Source organism: Lissotriton helveticus, chromosome 11, assembly GCF_964261635.1.
Source record: "Lissotriton helveticus chromosome 11, aLisHel1.1, whole genome shotgun sequence".
Classification (NCBI taxonomy): domain Eukaryota; kingdom Metazoa; phylum Chordata; class Amphibia; order Caudata; family Salamandridae; genus Lissotriton; species Lissotriton helveticus.
In genome coordinates, this window is record NC_136072.1 from 766,709,930 (window position 1) to 766,730,912 (window position 20,983).

A 20,983-nucleotide genomic window follows, 5' to 3' on the forward strand; every position below is an offset into this window, starting at 1 on the left:
AGTCAGTCAGTGTAAGCTAGAGCAGCTATGATAACCTGGTTCTCTGGCTCTAAAGCAGCTCTGCTGACCCGGTTCACTGGCTCTAAAGCAGCTCTGCTGACCTGGTTCACTGGCTCTAAAGCAGCTCTGCTGACCCGATTTCTCTGGCTCTACAGTAGCTCTGCTGACCTGGTTCTCTGGCTCAAAAGCAGCTCTGCAGACCTATTTCTTAGGCTCTAGAATATTTCTGCTGACCTGGTTCTCTGGCTCTAGAGCAGCTCTGCTGACCTGGTTCTCTGGCTCTAGAGCAGCTCTGCTGACCTGGTTCTCTGGCTCTAGAGCAGCTCTGCTGACCCGGTTCTCTGGCTCTAGAGCAGCTCTGCTGACCTGGTTCTCTGGCTCTAGAGCAGCTCTGCTGACCTGGTTCTCTGGCTCTAGAGCAGCTCTGTTGACCTGGTTCTCTGGCTCTAGAGCAGCTCTGCTGACCTGGTTTCTCTGGCTCTAGAGCAGGTCTGCTGACCTGGTTCTCTGGCTCTAGAGCAGGTCTGCTGACCTGGTTCTCTGGCTCTAAATCAGCTCTGCTGGCCTGGTTCTATGGCTCTAAAGCAGCTCTGCTGACCTGGTTCTTTGGCTCTAAAGCAGCTCTGCTGACCTGGTTCTGTGGCTCTAAAGCAGCTCTGCTGACCTGGTTCTCTGGCTCTAGAGCAGCTCTGCTGACCTGGTTCTCTGGCTCTAGAGCAGCTCTGCTGACCTGGTTTCTCTGGCTCTAGAGCAGGTCTGCTGACCTGGTTCTCTGGCTCTAGAGCAGGTCTGCTGACCTGGTTCTCTGGCTCTAAAGCAGCTCTGCTGACCTGGTTCTTTGGCTCTAAAGCAGCTCTGCTGACCTGGTTCTCTGGCTCTAGAGCAGCCCTACTGACCTGGTTCTCTCCCTCTATAGCAGCTCTGTTGACCTGGTTTCTCTGGCTCTACAGCAGCTCTGCTGACCTAGTTCTCTCCCTCTAGAGCAGCTCTGCTGACCTGGTTCTTAGGCTCTAGAGCAGCTCTGCTGACCTGGTTCTTAGGCTCTAGAGCAGCTCTGCTGACCTGGTCCTTGAGCTCTACAACGGCTCTGCTGACCTGGTTCTCTGGCTCTAAAGCAGCTCTGCTGACCTGTTCTCTGGCTCTAAAGCAGCTCTTCTGACCTGGTTCTATGGCTCTATCTAAGCTCTGCTGCCCTGGTTCTCTGGTTCTAGAGGACCTCTGCTGCTCTGGTTCTCTGGCTCTAAAGCAGTTCTGCTGACCTGGTTCTCTGCCTCTAGAGCAACTCTGCTGACCTGGTTCTTAGGCTCTAAAGCAGCTCTGCTGACCTGGTTCTCTGGCTCTAAAGCAGCTCTGCTGACCTGGTTCTCTGGCTCTAAAGCAGCTCTGCTGACCTAGTTCTCTGGCTCTAAAGGCTCTGACCATTCAAACATACCTCTGTAGTCCAACCCTGCCTCACACGAAATATACTCATCAGCTCATCATAATGCACAAATTAATGTATGAATAGGTTGCTTTAAAAAGCTAAATACCAGAGTGATAACGTGCGTTGATGATACAGCAGAATTCCACATTTTGTGAGGGTGGGGGGCTGAAGCAGGAGAGGCTGTCAGCGGCCATTACAAGCGTGTGGACGGCGCTGCAAATTAGAAAAAATAAGTGCTTCCAGTCCTTTAAAGGAAAGAGTGTAAATCCGCCCATAAACGATCCAATCCCAGTGGGCATGCCTAAAAGGAGACAGGGTGGCAACAAGGAATGATTGGCATGCCTTCAGTGCAATCATTGCACTCCTTTAGGCATAATTTGTGACGCAAAACGACGCACACGAATGAAAGCTGAAGGCAGAGCTAGGACGAGGCTTCTGGAATCGTATCGATTTCAAGAAGCCTCGTATGATGAGGGCAGCGCATGCGCTGCCAACATCAGGCCGAGACCTAAAAAGGAAACACGGGCTCGAAACGAGATGAGCACCGAGCCCCTCACACACACCTCAGAGGAGGAGCCAAACCGCCACGCCCACGGGACGCAGAGAAGCCAGCCGCGTCCAACACACCTCCCCTCCCTTCCTGGGTGTTCCCGCTAGAGCAGGGAACGAACCTGGAAGAGGGGAGGCCACAGCAGGGAGTCACCACCCCACACCAGGCAGTCTGGACCCCTTAACCCCACGATCCCGCTAAAGCAGGGATTCAAACGCACATGTAATGACAGGTACTTCAGGGAATTAAACGGCCGCCGAGCAGACCGTTTCACACTCGCCCAAAAGGAGGCACAGGTCCAGCACCCCCCCTCCCCCCCCAACAACTAAGTTGTCAGGAATTATTCCGCAGACAAAACCAAACAGGATGTGGTTGGGCGTGTCGCGGGGTTATAGGCCTCTGGGTGTGGCCTGGAGGGAAGGGATGGGTTTTTAGTTGCTTGGGAGTTTCTGGTGGGCTCATTAGTAAGGACTGTGACGGGCTGACTAGAAGGTAATGCGACTAGATCATGTCATCATTCTCTGGAGAAGAAGAAACAATCCTGCACTTAATTCTTCAAACCTTTGACAGATTAATCTTCTAGCATGTAACTTGTTAAATCAATTTAGAGCAATGTTTCATTCCAGTCACAAACGTTTGTATTCCTTCTAGCACAACAAATTAAATAGAAAATCTGACACCAATTACCTGTTGCGCCCCACTTAACGAGTTCTGTCACAGAAAACTTTGCAACTGGTATGGAAGACGTACCCATCATAGACCTTTGAAGCAGGGCAGTTCTCTTTGGGACTTCTACACAACTTCACAAAAAGGAAAGATGATTGGAAGGTCTCATGAGCATGGAACACAGCGTGGTGCTCCATGCTTGCGCTCACACAGACCCATCTGCCATCTATCTTAGTGTCATAGCGCACTGCTTTAACTGGCCGGCCCTTTTTTTCTTGAGAGGGAGAGTCCTTGCACGTCTCAAGGGAGACATAATACTTTTAATTGGAGAGTACCTGCACTTCCGTTTTTCCATTCCCACCACTGTCATTTGGCAGTCCTGTGGATTAATATTAGTTTGCACAGTGTTTAAAAAAAAGATTATGTAAATGCAAAATGTGACAAAAAAAGTGGGTCGCCTCTTGGCACATCAGATCTCTGACAAAAGGGCAAGTTATACCATAAAACGTATCTTGGTGGTTGATTGGGGATGCATACACCCATCCTCAATCGATAGCTGAGCAATTAACTATTTTCAAAAGGTGTATAATAAGCCTGATAGTAACAATCATCAGACTGTTGTAAATTATCATCAGGAGAGCAGTTTGCCCCAACTCGATCCCCAGCAGCAATTTATGGTACAGAAGAATATTGGTTTCGGGGAGGTCGAGGCAGCTATAAGTTCTCTACCTTTGAGGAAGGCTGCTGGAGAGGATACAATACCTCTTGAATTGTATAAAGTAGTCACGGATATCCTTGCACCAGAATTTTTCTGTCTGATTACTTCTATTAGCAATGGAGGAGCTGCCCCAGCATTATGGGGGCTGACTAATATTGTAGTTTTCTTTAAAAAACATAAACCACCTGAGGAAAGGAGCTCTTATCATCCAATCTCCCTGATAAATGCTGATGCTAAGGTCTTCATTAAAATTCTACCTACACATCTTGCCCCACTCATGCACGAATTAGTCTTAGAACAACAGCATGGCTTCCTCCCCAGTAGGGACACTACGGCACATATCAATACTGCAATCGTAGCATTTGACGTTGCTGGGAAAACGGAGGATTGTATCGGCATGATAATTTTGGACGCAGAGATGGCCTTTGACTGGAACACTTGGGAAACACTTTGGCTGACCATGAGTGCATGTGTGTTAGGCAATTGGTTTATAATACTGGTGCAGACGCTCTATAAGAACTCGACAGCTAAGGTCCTGATGGGAGGCAACTCATCCACTATATTCATAATATACAGAGTCACACGTCAGCGGTGGCCACTCTCTATACTTCCCTATACTTAGAACCTTTTCTAAGACATCTTATACTGAATAAGGGCATGCAGCCTGTTATATGAAACGGCAATGAACTTAAAATAACGGCGTATGCCGATGATATGGCAGTCTTCGTTACTAATCAGAGTGTGGCTGTCAATCTTATAACAGATGAGGCTGAACAATTTGGCGCCTTCTCTGGGTACAAATTTAACTCATCCAAAACCAAGGTAATACCTAATTTCAAATCATCCTCCCCCTAATAGGATAACTACATATCATAGCATGTGATTGAGTAGTTATGTGGAAAATGTAATTGCGCTTCTGGAAACAGTAATTGCTAAATTGTGCCAATGCATCGGCTACCCCTGAGCATCTTGGGCTGATGTAACATTATCAAAATGAATACACAGCTGAAGTTTCTTAATCTATTTTAATCTATACCACTGCAGGTTTCCAACTCTTTATTTAAGTGCCTTGAGGGGGCAGTTAGTAGTTTTATATGGGGGGAATAGGAGGGCTAGGCAAGGTATTCCCTTTTTAAAATTACACTACAGACAAGGAGGATTCAAGTTTTGGGCATCATTTACCGGCCGGATCCAAAGTTTACTAACTGGGAGGAAACCTGGGCTGAATGCACTCGGGTATCAATTAGCATTAGACTTGGGTATCAGGTACTCGCTGCATAAGCTAGTGGACCCTAACTAGTTTAAGAGGGTCAGATTCAAGGTAATACGAGATGTATTTCAGATCTGGTGTTACATCTGTATTCAATTTTCTATTCCAGCAGTTCACCCTAATCCACCATTCCCGGACATATTTCATGATAATATTGGGCAAACCAATAGGAACAAGTGAACCCGTAGCACAAAAGGATGAGTATGAGACAGATACACCCAAAGGCCCTGCATACATCCAAACAGTGCAGAAAAAGCTCATCCACAGGCGGGGGGTCAGAACAAAACGCAAGCAACATCAACTTCACCGAACAAAGGAAAGTGAAAGGCACCAAAGGAAACTAATGAACCGGCCCCAGAACCACCCTTTTCAGACAGGATGACAACAGCAGCAAGGAGGCCAACACGCATATGTAGCGATGAAGAGCATGTACACGCCGAAGGGCATTCTAGTGCAGAAGAAGAGATGTGTATTGACATCCAACTCAATGGTACTCGTGCAATTGACCCACCAGAAAACCCCAGGATGGGGAGAAACGGAAGCGAAACCTCTACCAAAGGCGCTAACTGTTGCGGGGAGTAGCTGAAGCTCATAGATGTAAGGACTGTGACAGGGAGGGCGTAGATTCGGAGTAATGAACCTTACCGGTAAGTATCCGGGCATTTACTGCTAGGACACAGCTACAGGAAAACATGGACTTGTGCCTGGTACCGCACTGCGTTGACAGAAAATGAACAAGCATTTGCAATGCAATAGGTCTTGCATTAGGAAAGTTTGAGCCATTGGTATTGTGAATTACATTTTTTTTATTTATGTGTTGGTTGTGAAAATAGCTATAGTAATAGCTAAAGTAATAGCTTTGTCATTTACAATGCCAATAGTTTTAACTTTCACAAATGTGACACCTATAGTATTTGTAACATTAAGTGGAACAGCAGCTGTCTAAGAACGACTTTATTCTGTGACAGACAGCTGTGCCCACAAATGAACACTGAGGCATTAACCGCCCTATTTCAAGTTAGTCGAATATAAGTGCAGGAATGCCTACCTTTACAACGCGTTTTTTACAACGCATACCATTCCAACGCATAATGCTTTTAGGCGCTGGATAATGAATAGTTTAATTTACTATTCCAACTCCAGTCCCCATGGATAGTAGGGAAGGTTATTGGATAGTAAATTAACCTATTCCCTATCCTAGAGCGCCCCCCAGAGCAATGCGTTGTAATAGTTTGCGTTGTAAAAGTTGCGTTGTAATGGTAGGTCGTTGTAAAAGTTTCGTTGTAAAGGTTGTTTACCCCTTCCAGGTAGCATTTAATCCTATTGATTGGGATGGTGCACGGGGTTAAAAGCATACAGACAGCCATCTATCTCAGCACGGATCCTTGCCACCCCTGAAGCCAGACACAGAGACTCACGGGAAAGCCCAAACACACTCAAGTGTAACCAGAGGTATGTCATGGTTCAGGATATCACCCATTCACACACTCCGCTATAAAGACTTTAAAAGAACAATCATCGGCATAGCCCTACAGGTATTGCCTATACAATATCTATTGGCTTTATTATTTTTGTGCCATGTTGTAATGCAGTGTGGTTGAAAGTAAAAAATCATACTAAAGTTAATCTCTGTAATCCAGAAATATATGTGCAAATTTGGCTCGTCTTATCATTTTAACCCAGATAAATTTTTGTTATAGTTCACATGTGCACTTTATGTCCACCAGAAATAGTGGTGCAGTGTTGCAATGGTGCAATCAATGTATTGAAGAAATGACATTATGAAATTGCACCAGCACTAATACAGCCTGAGCAATCAAAATAAATCAGTGCACAATCACATGGCAGTGCTCACGGCATAGACCTTCCCTCCTGATGCAGCTCCCAGTAGGAGAGCCCTTCCCATACTGCAGTATTTTTTTTCCGGTAGGAATTACCCACATGTAATGAGCTTGAGATGTCTGCTTCATGGGGTAATCTGTAGTGGGAGAGGTTGGTGTAGCGCAGTCCCTTTCACTGCAACGCCCTTTACTACCAGCAACAAGGGTGGCCAGGGGTCAGGGATGACCCACATGCTGCTATCAGAGCCCAGTGAATAGACTTCCATGCTCCTTTGTACTGGGAGTGAATGGACACCTTTCCTCGCCCTCACCTTTCACAGGGTTAAGCAAACCCAGTCAACCTATGGACTCAAACCGGGATGACTGGATGAAAAAACAGGACTGGACCCCGCAAGATCTCTGGGAAATCGTCGTCCGGTTCTTAATGGCGAACGTCATTACAAGTGCTTCCCAGAACGAATTAAGGAGTTATGTAACAACTGGGGAAAAAAGACTAAAATCATGTCTCCAGTTCTTGCAAGTGAATTAAAAGGCGAGCAGCTCTGTTGTGCACGCACGCACGCCTGTTTCTGAAGCCCTTCTGCTCTGGTTACACTGCTTTAAGAGCAAGCATTCCTGCCCCTGTGTATGCAACTGTGCATGAAATGACAACTGTGCTGTCAGATAAAACACACACTCACAAAAATCATGCCAACTTTTAAGTTTCACCCCGAAGTTTATGGTAGAAAAGCATTTTGTTTCTACACGATCTTGTATAGTTATGTCTTTTACAATGAAATGCAGAACACAGGGATGTCCAACTCAGTGCGTCAACTTGGATGCACTGAGGATCTGAGGGGGCGGGGGCTCGAAGGAGGGGATCACGCATACAGTCATGGTTTCAGAGAAAAAAACCAATGCATTATCTACACACAGTTCTGTTAAATATTGTCTCAGTTGTAGATTTGGTGGATGGTCGTTATAGACGAAATAAAAAATATATTGTACATCTTTTGTCTTAAAATAAATGTGTACATTATTGTGTAATAATAAAAGGCGCGCACTCTCTGCAAACACTTAGCATAGTGTTGTCTCTGCCCCAAATGATAAACATTAGACAGGAAAGTTAGATGAGATATCCTCACTGAAGTATTACACAAAGTCAGATTCGTTTTTCAAAATGCATAATACAAGTTTCACCCCGAAGTTTATGGTAGAAAAGCATTTTGTTTCTACACGATCTTGTATAGTTATGTCTTTCACAATGAAATGCAGAACACAGGGATGTCCAACTCAGTGCGTCAACTGGGATGCACTGAGGATCTGAGGGGGCGGGGGCTCGAAGGAGGGGATCACGCATACAGTCATGGTTTCAGAGAAAAAAAACAATGCATTATCTACACACAGTTCTGTTAAATATTGTCTCCGTTGTAGATTTGGTGGATGGTCGTTATAGACGAAATAAAAAATATATTGTACATCTTTTGTCTTAAAATAAATGTGTACATTATTGTGTAATAATAAAAGGCGCGCACTCTCTGCAAACACTTAGCATAGTGTTGTCTCTGCCCCAAATGATAAACATTAGACAGGAAAGTTAGATGAGATATCCTCACTGAAGTATTACACAAAGTCAGATTCGTTTTTCAAAATGCATAAATACATGAATAAATAAATACCGCCTTCGGGTAAAGTCCGCGCTATATAAAAATGCATAAATACATAAATAAATAAATACCGCCTTCGGGTAAAGTCCGCGCTATATAAAAATGCATAAATACATAAATAAATAAATACCGCCTTCGGGTAAAGTCTGCGCTATATAAAAAGGCATAATTAAATAAATAAATAAATACCGCAAAACATCCTCGTTACTCTGCCGGCCTGCGACCAGGAAGTCAGGCAGGCCGGCGCGACAACAGGAAACAGGAAGTAGGAGGGCGGGAGCCTACCCCGCCTCCCACGGAAGAGCCGCGATTGGAGCCGTGTTTGGAGCACCGGAGCAGGCAGGAGCCTACCCTGCGCCCCGGTGCCGAAGGAGGGAAGAAGAGTCCTGCTGCCGGGCCTTGCAGCTGAGGAGAGGAAGCCGGTGAGTGCGTTGCTGAGCGGCGGGCGGGCGGGCGGGAAGCATGTACGCGCGCGGGGGCGTGGGGGGGGGGGAGAGGCGGCCTGTGTATGTGTGTGTGTGCGTGCGCGTGTGTGTGTGTGTCTTGGAGTGCGTGTGTGTGACTGTGGGGGAGGGGGTGTGTGAGCGAGTGTCTGTCTGCGATGTGTACGGCGCGGGACGCGACGTGCGCGTTCGCGCACACGAATCCAGGAGAGAAAAAGCTTGCGCACCCTACGGTCCGTCATTCCCCCCAGAGTGATCGCTACTGGTCTCCAGCTGGATGCATCCTTACGGATGCATTTCCAGTGAGACCCAAAAAGAGGGCGGTCCCTTTACTTGTGGAAAATAATCGATCTTGAAATGTTACAAATTGCCACAGGAGGCGATGCAAATTCACAAACAAGAGGCGAAATGAATTGCCTGTTTCTTATGTAGTTAGTACGATGAAATCTCTGGATTCAGTTTAATTCTGACTCTGACTGTTGGGACCCCGCCTGAGCACAGTTAGGCGGGCACACAACAGACTATGGCCTCTTTTAGAGTATTATGTTTAAACCTTTGTACTCTTTTAAGAAAAAAGCTATCGGCGAACTGGAAAAGGCTTAATGATGCGACAAAAATCTATTGGAAAAAATATAAATTATTATGAAAAGTTCAACAATTTGGCATTACTTATTAAAGAAAGAGAAGCTAGGATGGCACTTAATGACTTGTTTCAAAGTTTAAACAAGCATTTGCAATGAAATAGGTCTCACATTAGGAAAGTGTGATCTATTGGTATTGTAAATGGCAATTTTTTAAAATATGTGTTGGCTTTGAAAAATATAAATTAATAGTATTGTTATTCACACAGCCAATAGCTTACACTTTCCTAATGCGAGTCCTATTGGCTATGGCAATGCTTGTTGGTAGCAAGCAAGGACAGTGCTGTTGTGGTGCTGAGTGATGATGTGGTTGGGCTGAGTGATGTGGTGGTTGGGCTGAGTGATGTGGAGGTGTCCCAGAGGGATGTGGTGGTATCCCTGAGTGATGTGGTGGTGTCCCTGAGTAAAAACTTGTAAACTTGGGAATTTATAGAGCGCAGTTGTTGCCCGAAGGCGTCCAAGCGCTGTGATAACCGTGACCTACAGAGAACAAGGAAGGGGAAAAACAACGGTTTTAGCAGGCGGATGTGAATAGATGAGTCTTCAGTTGCTTGCGAAACATAGTAGGGTTCTGAGTGGCTCTGAGATGAAATGGCAGAGTGTTCCAGGCCTTGGCTGCGTTGTACATGAACGTCCTTCCGCCGGTTCTAGATCTTTTTATTCTTGGGACTACTGCTAAAAGAGTCTGGCTGGAACGAAGACTACGATTTGGGATGTAATAGGTGACCAGATCACGGGCAATGATAGGTCCCATGTCCCAGAAGGCTTGATGGGCTATACATAGCCCCTTGAACAGAACTCTCTGCCGGACCGGTAGCCAATGAAGGCTAGTCAGTCCGGTCCTCACTGAGTGTCTACGAGGGATTTTTAGTAGAAGGCGAGCAGCGCAGTTCTGTACAGTCTGCAGCCTACGAAGGGTATATTCTGGTGCGCCCAGATAAAGTGCGTTATTAAAATCAAGGCGTGAGTGAATAAGGCCTTGAATGGCAGCCTGTTTGGCTTCCATGGGAAGGAGGGGAAAGATTTTATTTAGCACTCTCAAAATGCCAAAACAGGTGGCTGACAGTTTTGTGGCTTGGACATTGAAAGATAGTGAACTGTCCAGCCACACACCGAGGCTTTTGATGGTGTTTTTTGGGGTTGGGGGGGGGGTCCTAGGCATGAGGGCCATAGGGAAGGGGGAAATGCCGGCTCTGATGGTCCTAGGAGCATCAGCTCAGTTTTTTCTCCGTTCAGTTTCAGGGATGATGACGACATCCAGTTCCTCACTTCCTTCAGGCATTCTCTGAGCCCGCCTGGCGCAGTTCGAGATGCCTCCTGCGCCAGTGAGACCACCAGCTGCGTGTCGTCCGCATATGAGATGATTTTGACTCCAAATGGGCGGACGACACTAGCCAGCGGTCTCATATATAGGTTGAATAGAGCAGGGCTCAGAGAGGAGCCCTGAGGTACTCCACAATTTAGAGGTCTGCTGGAGGAAACTGAATCGCCATCAAAAACCCTGAAAGATCTGTTCCCCAGAAAGGATTCAAACCATGCCCAAGCTTTATCCTTAATCCCCACACAGGATAGGCGGCTCAGTAAGGTGTCATGACTGACCGTGTCTAAGGCCGCGCTTAGATCGAGGAGGATCACTGCCACTGATCCTCCCTGATCCAAGATTTTTCTCGTTTCCTCTATGACCATGAGGAGGGTGGTCTCTGTCCCGTGCTTAGGTCTGAAACCCGTCTGAGTGGGATCCAGTATGTGATGGTCCTCTAGATAGTTCACTAACTGTTGGTTCACATATTTCTCCAGAACCTTGCTCAACCAAGGGAGCAGAGAAATAGGGCGATAGTTAGCCAGATCAGACGGGTCCAGATTGGGTTTCTTGATCAGTGACCTAACCATGGCCTGCTTCCAAACGGTTGGAACGGTGCCAGAGGAGATGGAAGAATTTAGTACCTCTCTGATGACGGGCAGGGTGGTATGGGATGCTGCCATTAGGATGTCAGGAGGGGCAGGGTCGGCCGGAGAACCTGATTTGACACTGAGGGCTAATGATTCTAAAGTGGAGAGGTCTAGTGGGGGAAAGTGAGTTAGGCTGTAAGGAGTGGGGGAATGTGGCAGGCTAGGAAGGTTATTAGGTTGACTAGACGGGCCAATGTTTGGGGAAGAAAACGTTTAATACATTTTGTTGATTTTCTGATAGAAGAATTCGGCAGCGTCATTACATTGGGTGACAGATTTCTCGACATGCACCGCAAGGGATGGGTTCGTTAACTTTTTAATGATCTGGAAGATCTCTTTGGGTTTAGATCTAGCTTTCAGGATTTTGTCGGCGAAATACGTCGACTGAGCTGCTTTTATTTGAGTTTTGTACTCGTTAATGGTTTCACGGTACCGGGTTTTGTTGTCAGCCGATGTGTCTAAACGCCAGCGTCTTTCCGCCCTTCTACAGAGACGCTTTTTTCCCCTAAGAGACTGGGTGTACCAAGGGGCGGTTTTTTGGGGCCGCTTCAGTACCGTCTTGCTCATTGGGAGAGTAGAGTCAAGAGTGTGAGAGATCCAGTTGGTATAGGCCTGGTTTGCTAGGGCAGGATCCTCCTGAATCTCTGGTTGTGAGCTAGCAAGTTTGATGCACCACTTATCAACCTCAAGGCGCGGCCAAGCTCGCCTGAGTTTGGTGGTGGGGGCAGGTGGAGAGAGTTTAAGTGTGGTCCATTTGAAAGGGATTAAAAAGTGGTCAGTCCAGGGTAAGGTAATGCCTGGGTCCACTGTGATCTCAGAACAGTTTGAAAAAATTGGATCCAGTAAGTGGCCTTTTTCGTGGGTGGGGGAGGAGACAAGTTGGGTGAGTTGTAGAGCTGCTAGATCCTCTAATAGGATAGCGGCTGTGTGGTCCGAGGGGGAGTCAAAATGTAAATTTAAGTCACCCAACACGGTAAAGTTAGAAGAGGTGCTGACTCTGTTGGCCACATTAGATGGCAGAGTTTGAGGGAACTGCTTCGGGAGGCCGGGCGGGCGATAGATAAGGGTGCCTGAAAAGCAGATGTTAGGAGAGAGGTTGATGTTAAAACCCATGCTCTCACAATCAGAGATGGTCTCAGGAGAGAGTCGACAGTGTTATTGCTCCTTATGGATGATAGCAAGGCCTCCTCCTCTCCCTTTTGGCCGGTCTTGCCGTGTTATTTGATAGCCGGTGGGGAGGGCCTCTACTATCGCCGGGTTGGACTCACTGGTAAGCCAGGTTTCCGTAAGGAACAATATATCCGGGGTATGCTCCTCTATCAATAAGGCCATTTCGGCGCTATGCTTGGGCAGCGAGCGACAGTTTAGTAGGAGCATATAGAATTCCTGTGTGGCTGTTGTGCACAGGTTAGGTTTGAGAGGCGCAGAACAAGCAGGACAGGTTGATGGAAGGTCCATGGCTTGGAAGGAGTGCCGAGGGCAAGAGTTAGCAGGGGGCCTTAACTTGTAGAGGGTTGCTAGCGTGTAGCATCTGTGTGATGACGGCTGGGATGCAGGGGGGGTGGCCCAGCGCCCGGACTCGGCGCGGACGAGCGCAGACGAGCTTGCCTTATGCGCCCGTCGTCGCGCCCGCTGCGCTCGTCCGCTGCGCTTCCTGTTCATGCACATGTTTGTAGTGTGAGAGTCCTAGGGGGCGTGGCCTCGGAGTGGGCGTGTCCTGCTCCGGGCGGGGAGAATGGTGTTTCCAAAATGTGGAATTGTAGCCTTCCCAGCGCTCGTTTCGCAACAGGGACAGGTGCCTGCACACAGCAGTCGTGTGCAAGGTAACAAGGGTGAGTGCAGATAAAATTACAATTTTTCCGTTTTAAAAGCAGTGAGTGATTCTAATACAGGACTCCCGGCTGTGCCTCAGGAAGAAAGCGATTACCGGCGCACTATCGCATCAGCGCGCTTTTAAAAACGATCTGCTAGGGGGCGTGGCCTCGGAGTGGGCGTGTCCTGCTCCGGGCGGGGAGAATGGTGTTTCCAAAATGTGGAATTGTAGCCTTCCCAGCCTTTGAGTGATGTGGTGGTGTCCCTGAGTGATGTGGCGGTGTCACTGAGTGATGTGGTGGTGTCCCTGAGTGATGTGGTGGTGTTCCTGAGTGATGTGGTGGTGCACCTGAGTGATGTGGTGGTGCACCTGAGTGACGTGGTGGTGCACCCGAGTGACGTGGTGGTGTCCCCGAGTGACGTGGTGGTGTCCCCGAGTGACGTGGTGGTGTCCCCGAGTGACGTGGTGGTGTCCCAGAGTGACGTGGTGGTGTCCCAGAGTGACGTGGTGGTGTCCCAGAGTGATGTGGTGGTGTCCCAGAGTGTTGTGGTGGTGTCCCAGAGTGATGTGGTGGTGTCCCAGAGTGATGTGGTGGTGTCCCAGAGTGATGTGGTGGTGTCCCAGAGTGGTGTCCCGGAGGGATGTGGTGGTGTCCCAGAGGGATGTGGTGGTGTCCCAGAGGGATGTGGTGGTGTCCCAGAGGGATGTGGTGGTGTCCCAGAGTGATGTGGTGGTGTCCCAGAGTGATGTGGTGGTGTCCCAGAGTGATGTGGTGGTGTCCCAGAGTGATGTGGTGGTGTCCTAGAGTGATATGGTGGTGTCCTAGAGCGATATGGTGGTGTCCTAGAGTGATATGGTGGTGTCCTAGAGTGATATGGTGGTGTTGTGAGGCGTGCGGCAGTGTGTCGTGCAGCAGTGAGTCGTGCGGCGGCGTGTGGCAGTGTGAGGTTAGCAGCATTCTGAGGCGTGCAGCAGTGCGAGGCGTGCAGCAGTGCGAGGCATGCAGCAGTGCGAGGCATGCAGCAGTGTGAGGCATGCGGCATGTGTGCGGCATGCAGCAGTGTGAGTCATGCAGCAGTGTGTGGCATGCAGCAGTGTGTGGGGTGCAGTAGGGTGGGGCTTGCAGCAGTGTGTGGCGTGCAGCAGTGTGTGGCGTGCAGCAGTGTGTGGCGTGCAGCAGTGTGTGGCGTGCAGCAGTGTGTGGCGTGCAGCAGTGTGTGGCGTGCAGCAGTGTGTGGCGTGCAGCAGTGTGTGGCGTGCAGCAGTGTGAGGCGTGCAGCAGTGTGAGGCATGCAGCAGTGTGAGGCGTGCAGCAGTGTGAGGCGTGCAGCAGTGTGAGGCGTGCAGCAGTGTGCGGCGCGCAGCAGTGTGAGGCGCGCAGCAGTGTGCGGCGCGCAGCAGTGTGAGGCGCGCAGCAGTGTGAGGCGTGCAGCAGTGTGAGGCGTGCAGCAGTGTGAGGCGTGCAGCAGTGTGTGGCGTGCAGCAGTGTGTGGCGTGCAGCAGTGTGTGGCGTGTAGCAGTGTGTGGCGTGTAGCAGTGTGCGGCATGAGGCAGTGTGCGGCATGAGGCAGTGTGCAGCATGCAGCAGTGTGAGTGATGCAGCAGTGTGAGTGATGCAGCAGCGTGCAGCAGTGTGAGGCGTGCAGCAATGTGAGACGTGCAGTAGTGTGTGGCGTGCAGCAGTGTCTGTCATGCAGCAGTGTGTGGCGTGCAGCAGTGTGTGGCGTGCAGCAGTGTGCGGCGTGCAGCAGTGTGAGGCGTGCAACAGTGTGTGGCGTGCAACAGTGTGTGGCGTGCAGCAGTGTGAGGCATGGGGGAAAAAATGCACTGAGAAAGAGTGAGGGGGAGCACGAGCCGATGAAAGAGTGGGGGAGGGGATACTTGAGCCGACGAAAGAGTGGGGGAAAAAAAGATCGAGCCGACAAGAGTGGGGGGAAAAAAGCACTAGCAGATGAAAGAGTGGGGAAAGAAATGCACGATCCGACGAAAAAAGCATGAGTCAGAGAAGAAAGTAAAATGTGAGCCAGATAAAGACAAGAAATAAGTAACGAGCCATGTAGAAAAAAAAAAAAAAGCTCTCGACATTGCTGTGGCAGGGGTGGGGGAGTGCATTCCTTTCAAGTCTGAGGGGGGGCGGGGGAGTGGCAGCCTTTGAAGTCTGATGCCGAGGCACAGACAAATGGTGGTGTGTGAAGTGGCTGGCGATGATGTGCACGTGCATAACTCACATGAACTGTACGCGATCCGCAGCTAGGTAAACATTTCTTTTCCCTTACTATAATCTCGCCTATTTATCCCTGCGGGATAGAATAGGCGAGACCTAAAAACAAAACATGTTTTGCAGGGAAATTAAAAATTAGGAGACTCAGGATCTGGCACCATCTAGTGGTATTTGCCAGGTAAGCTGCCGTGTAATAATAAATAAGGTACTAATTAATTGAGCAGTTTTGTTTTAAAAACTGTAAATAAATGACTTGACTTCAAGTCCGTGAAAAAGTGCAGGGTTGGAGAATGATGAATCTTCTGTCCCTCTCCCACTTCAGAAACGGAATCTCAAGCGAAGGGTACCTGTTTGATGGCTTCAGAATGCCAATGTTCTGTACAGGCCAAGAGTTACTCACCTGTTAATAGCATGGATTGGAGGCGGCGGGGCGCAGGACAGCCGTGCACACGCGTAGTAATCTCCAATGGATTCGATGATGCTCGCCACCACTGCACTCAACATCCCGATGACACCGGCAGCTGACACTGTTGGCAAACCCCATTGAACTGTAAAGAGAAGAGAGGCCGATATTGAACACGTACCGAAATTACCAATTACAACAAAATATAACCCATCTGAAACTAACAATCTGCACCCTCCTAAATAAATTGTAACCTGGTACTCTTGATTAAAAAAACATTTCCATAAATTTACAAAGAATTCAAATCACACCTCCCAAATGTCAGAATTGAACAGCGCACAAAGTAACTTTTTTCCCCATTGATTCTGGGACCTTGAGTCTTACATTTATAATGGTAAAAGAGGGAGGTGGGGAGGGTTCAGGACAAACAAAAATGTATATATAAAAAGTAAACTTAACGTTGCCGTCCCCAGCGCATCGGCTCTTCCTGCTTCTGGCTCTGGGCACAGGTTCCTAGTCTGCCCAGCAACCAATACTGTAGCTGCCCTCACATAAGAGCAGCTTCAGGATTGGCCGGAGCGCCAATAACCTGCGCTCCCAGGCAGACTGGGATCCTGTTCCTGCTCTCTCCAGCCCCTACATACTCAGCTGAGGTTGTGGTGAAGGGAGTGCCCACCAGTTTCCCCACCAGCAGTATAATTTCCCTAGACCCGCTCTAAAGACTTCTCACTGTCATGAGGCTGAATCCAGGGGCTTAAAATATAAAACCAGTTTTTATTTGCTGTTGGTGGGAGGTAGTGGCTGCGCTACCCCGCTCTAACCGAGCGGCTGCCGCTGGTTATACCTATATGGCGGTGACTACTTGGATTGCGATACCGACATTTTCGACAAGCTACTTCCATCTCTGTTTTTAAAGGAGACCCGAATCAGTAATTTCTGAATTACGTTTTTAACCAGTACTTATTTGCTGTATCTGGTTTTACAAAATCTGCAGCAAAGGTATTATTGACGGCTCCAGTTCCTATTTTAATGATCCATTTTTTGCCCATTCAATAAATTCAACTCCTTTCTCTGTAGAGTGCACTGCAAACCTGTGCCATGGTTTGTGCAAGACTGGGTGAAGACCGCAAGATAAAAATATTCTGTAAACTCCTTCCAACCTATGGTTATCTTGCTACCTGGAGGCAAGCTTGATTAAAGGTGTTGCTGGGCTTTAAGTGGGCAGGTACCTGCCAAGTGCTAAGCACCGGAAAGTTTTTATAACAGGGCATCGAAATGGGTCCCTATTGGGCTCTTTCTAAGCCCTGGCAATACAGACTGGTGAGGGCAAGCTTAACAAAGATGGCTCACACAAGGTTACGTTAGCCACACGTAATACTTCAGTCATGAATCTTGAACCTGAAAAGTAACCGTAAGAGGAAAGACGTTTTTTTAAAGGCACCCTGGCCTGCTGTGCTTAATTTCTTTGCTGGAATCCAGCGGCATGGCTTGAGCCACTTTGGAGCCTCTTACTGCTGTCCTGCGTGATTTTCTTGTTTTGACGCGACCTCTCCTGCTACATGCCATGACCTTTGCTTTGCTGCTGGATGTAGTTGTCTCTAAAGACAGTGGTCCCTAGACAATCAGAATACTATTAATAAATATAGACTGAATCAGAGTTATATTCTTTGTCCAGCCGGATAGATTTTTAATACTCAATAAATGTATGGCATAAGGTAAAGAAGAATCCAAGTGGGACACAACCCGCTTCCTACTGACATAAACAGACGAACAACATATAGGGAAGGGTTCAGGCAAGGGGGACGTGTCTGTATTAAGGTTTGAAAATATAACAGATTTAATGACGTGGAAACACCATTGCACAATTGACATCACAATATTTTATATATTATGTCGAAGGCGTTTCGATCCCTTAAAAAAAAAAAAAAAATAGGGGTATCATCATCAGGACACTAAATTTTCATGCCTGTGTACATATAGCCAATATTGCCAAGTACAACTGAGTGTACAGGGTGCTGATCGTGCCCATGAAAATTAACGAGGTGCGCGATTGCGAAAAACCCGCACGTTAATTAAGGACGCTCCAGTGAATTCAAGCGAGGTTCCTCATGGGAAGGCGAATGCCGTGGGAAGGAATTGTTGGTCGTGATAGACGCCGGGATCGCTAGATTCTGCGTTGGTGATCCATGCAATATATAAAACGAAGCTTTGAATGAGGCAGCTGTCGCGGTCTGCAACAAGGGGAGTTCAGAGGGGTTCTCGGCTCCAGTCCTAGTTGCAGGGTCCCAGCGGTGAGAGAACGGAGTCAATGCTCGTGGTTGAGACAACCCCGAGCATTGACCCCGAACTCCTCGGAAAACCCTTCATTGCAGACTGCAACCGCACTCATTGTCAACATATCATGTTTATTCATTCATTGTAGGCTTGCTTTCAACACACAGCACACTGATGCGCGCATGCTATTTATAGCAACTGCACATGATGTTAAATATCAGCATTTAAGGCACTACGTAGAGGGATAAGCTTCCCATGGGAACCTCCTCGTCTTTGCATGCACGTCCTGGGACGATGTGTACTTGGTATGTGCTTTGGTTAGGGTCAGAACGTAAATGTAAACCGCGCAACAAACATCATGTATGAACATGAAAGTTTTTTTTATTTCTTTAACTTAGAGTAGCTTCTCTTTAAAAAGGCTGCTATGCTACAGCCATGTCCCTTCACCAGGTTTACCAGGCCCCTTTTAGAGACCCCCGGTTTTTTCATCCCACTTAAAGCCTAGGTGTTGCCCTACCAACACCATGTGCAAACAGTGCAGTCCTCAGAGCCTATGCCCGCTTCCAACGCATGGAACACCATGCTAGTTCAGTCTTTAAAGAAAAGCTTAGCTGCGGGATGGATTTCACCATCAGCATAGGCGAGTAGGTACTGGTAATAGCATATGGACTAAGACTCGCCATCAAATTAACTTCATCCTACTTCCCTGCCATGGCTCTCCCCTAATCTGACAGTAGGTATAAGCCATAGATAGAGAATGGAATGATAGGATGAGATGGATGGCAGCACTGGGTAGCACACAACCCAAGCAAGCAGGTTTCTGAAGACCCCGCAGTGGAACTGCAAACTCGCATATAAAGAGTCTGAGCATAGTGCCCTCAGATGACAGGTGGGGATGACCTACATAAGTGCCCTGTTTTCTTCCTTGGAGGGTAATACATAAGACCACCAATGGCAGCACACGCCAAGACCGTGAATACCTATCTACTTCTGTACATGTGACCATTCATGTCAATGATACGCCTACTGTAACCCCAACAGCGCACTATGACACCAGTATTGCCTTCACTATATCTGTACTGTATATCCGCACTGTATATAGTCCAGCCTAAAGAATAAGTCTCTCCATTTTCTGGCCACCAAGATTGGTCTTAATAACCATCTTCTTTCAGATTTTAAAAAGGTTCGCAGAATTGGATGGGTGGGCCCTTCACCTAAATCATTGCGGGGGGAACGTGTGGTCTTAACTTTTAGGTCACCTTTATTAGTATACACAATCCTGGAAAGGGGTTTCAACGGACCTGTGAACCCACATGCCATAAACATATTACCGCTGGGATATTTTTACAGACCACCCAACTTGGTACAACGGCAAATCTCCATGTTTGAGAGAGATAATCATAGGGAAATAAGGCAGATTAGATATCCTATGCCAACCTATAATCGTTTTGACGCACTGAATTTCCTAGAAAATGTTGATGGACTGGGCCCTGTGGTTTTTTTCATGCCTCCCAGTCCTGTAGCCAGGAATAGAGTAGGCATGATAGAAAGGGATAATGATACGTCTTCTGCATTCCCCAGGCATGCAAACAGGAGTGAAGCTGGTACACCAGCAAGGGATAGTGACAACCTCCCCCCTAAATTTGTAGCCGGAAATATTAGGGATGAAGCTCTGATCATCCAACACAAGAAACTGTACTGATGATGGCAAATCTCCTTCCTGTTATATTGTATCATGGAAAATAGCCGGGATTAATGCTACATGAAATAATAAACTATGGTGGGACTTTATTACCAACTTTGAGGTTTTGTGTCTTCAAGAAACTTGGACTAGATACACCTGAACGGATATAGGACCTACCATACTCCAGCAGTTGATGTACAGAGCGGTAGGGCTAAGGGTGGTCAGTGTACATATATATTGAATACTCTAGATATAAAGAATGTTACGCTGCTTGCCAGCGAGGATTATGACCACCTAATTAAAATGGATGTAATATGCTCCATAGCTTTGGTAAATTTTTATAATAATATTCCGGCAGGAAAAGTGGGCACTGTTATAACAAACATCTCACACTCACTGAAATTAGCAAACAGAGGAAAGTCAGAAGAAATCATAATAATTGTGGCAGGGGACTTTAATTGCACTCTATGTCCCAATGCCAGGGGATAATATATGCGGAGTCTTAAGAGAAGAAGGGGTAGGTTTGTCACATTTTAGGCATACTGCCCTAGGGGAGTCACTTAATGAACTTATTTTTAGTAACGATTTAGGATTTGTGAATAAGTTATGCCCTTTTCCTGCTCCTTTACCAGGGACATTTAACGGGAGGGGACTTTGCTCTAAAATTGACTATTTACTAATATCAAGCAACCGCACATGCAGTCTCCGCTCTTTTTATGTCTCTGGAAATCCTCTTAGTGACCATTTCCCACTATGTTTTTCACTTATATTGCCCTCTTGTAAGAGATTTAGACCACATAGCAACAATGATCAATTGTTGGGAACTATAACTATTGGAAGTACCAACAGATACTCCCTTCGGTGGGCAGCCGTTGACCAAGAAAAACTTACCAATATAGTGATAAAGGAGTGTAAAACTGATATCTACCTCTGCTTGAGTGAAGAAGCTGCCCCTGAAAAGAATTTAGCTTCCTTTATGGGTATAATCACAGTTATAAGCGAATCCCTTATTAGACGCAAGAAGAATAATGATTCTCAACGTGGATTGTTCGATTCGAAATGCACTCAAGCACTTTCCCGGCTTAAGAGAGAATTGCAGAACATTTCTAGAAACGTTTCAGCAATAAGGCTAGCCAGAGAGGCATATAGACATGCATTAAAGGCTAGAAAGACTACAATGAAGAAGGAAGCTTGGGAGGCCGTCCATGACGCCTCAGTAACTAAAGATAGTGCAGAATTCTGGAGGGCAATTAGAACCCCTTTCCGGACTAGTGAGGCGGGCCCACCTACCGAGATAGCTATACCTGAGGATCGATGGATTAATCACTTCTCCCAGGTATACAAAGGAGAGGGTAGTCCTCTCAGGGACAATAATCTCCCTTGGGATACTTCCGGTATGAACTGTTCCTTGCAGAACAAGGAACTAGAGTTTACCCTAGA

At 47.4% G+C, this 20,983-nt stretch overlaps 1 protein-coding gene across 2 annotated transcripts in view; it reads right to left on the reverse strand.

Moving 5' to 3' along the window:
* Nucleotides 1–20,983, reverse strand: part of SLC23A2 (solute carrier family 23 member 2) — an 876,666-nt gene that overhangs the window by 51,930 nt on the left and 803,753 nt on the right. For both annotated transcript variants that reach the window (XM_078666639.1, XM_078666640.1), the window contains one exon: nucleotides 15,583–15,730. In XM_078666639.1, coding sequence (XP_078522765.1) covers nucleotides 15,583–15,730 — 148 coding nt within the window. The remainder of the gene's footprint in view (nucleotides 1–15,582; nucleotides 15,731–20,983) is intronic.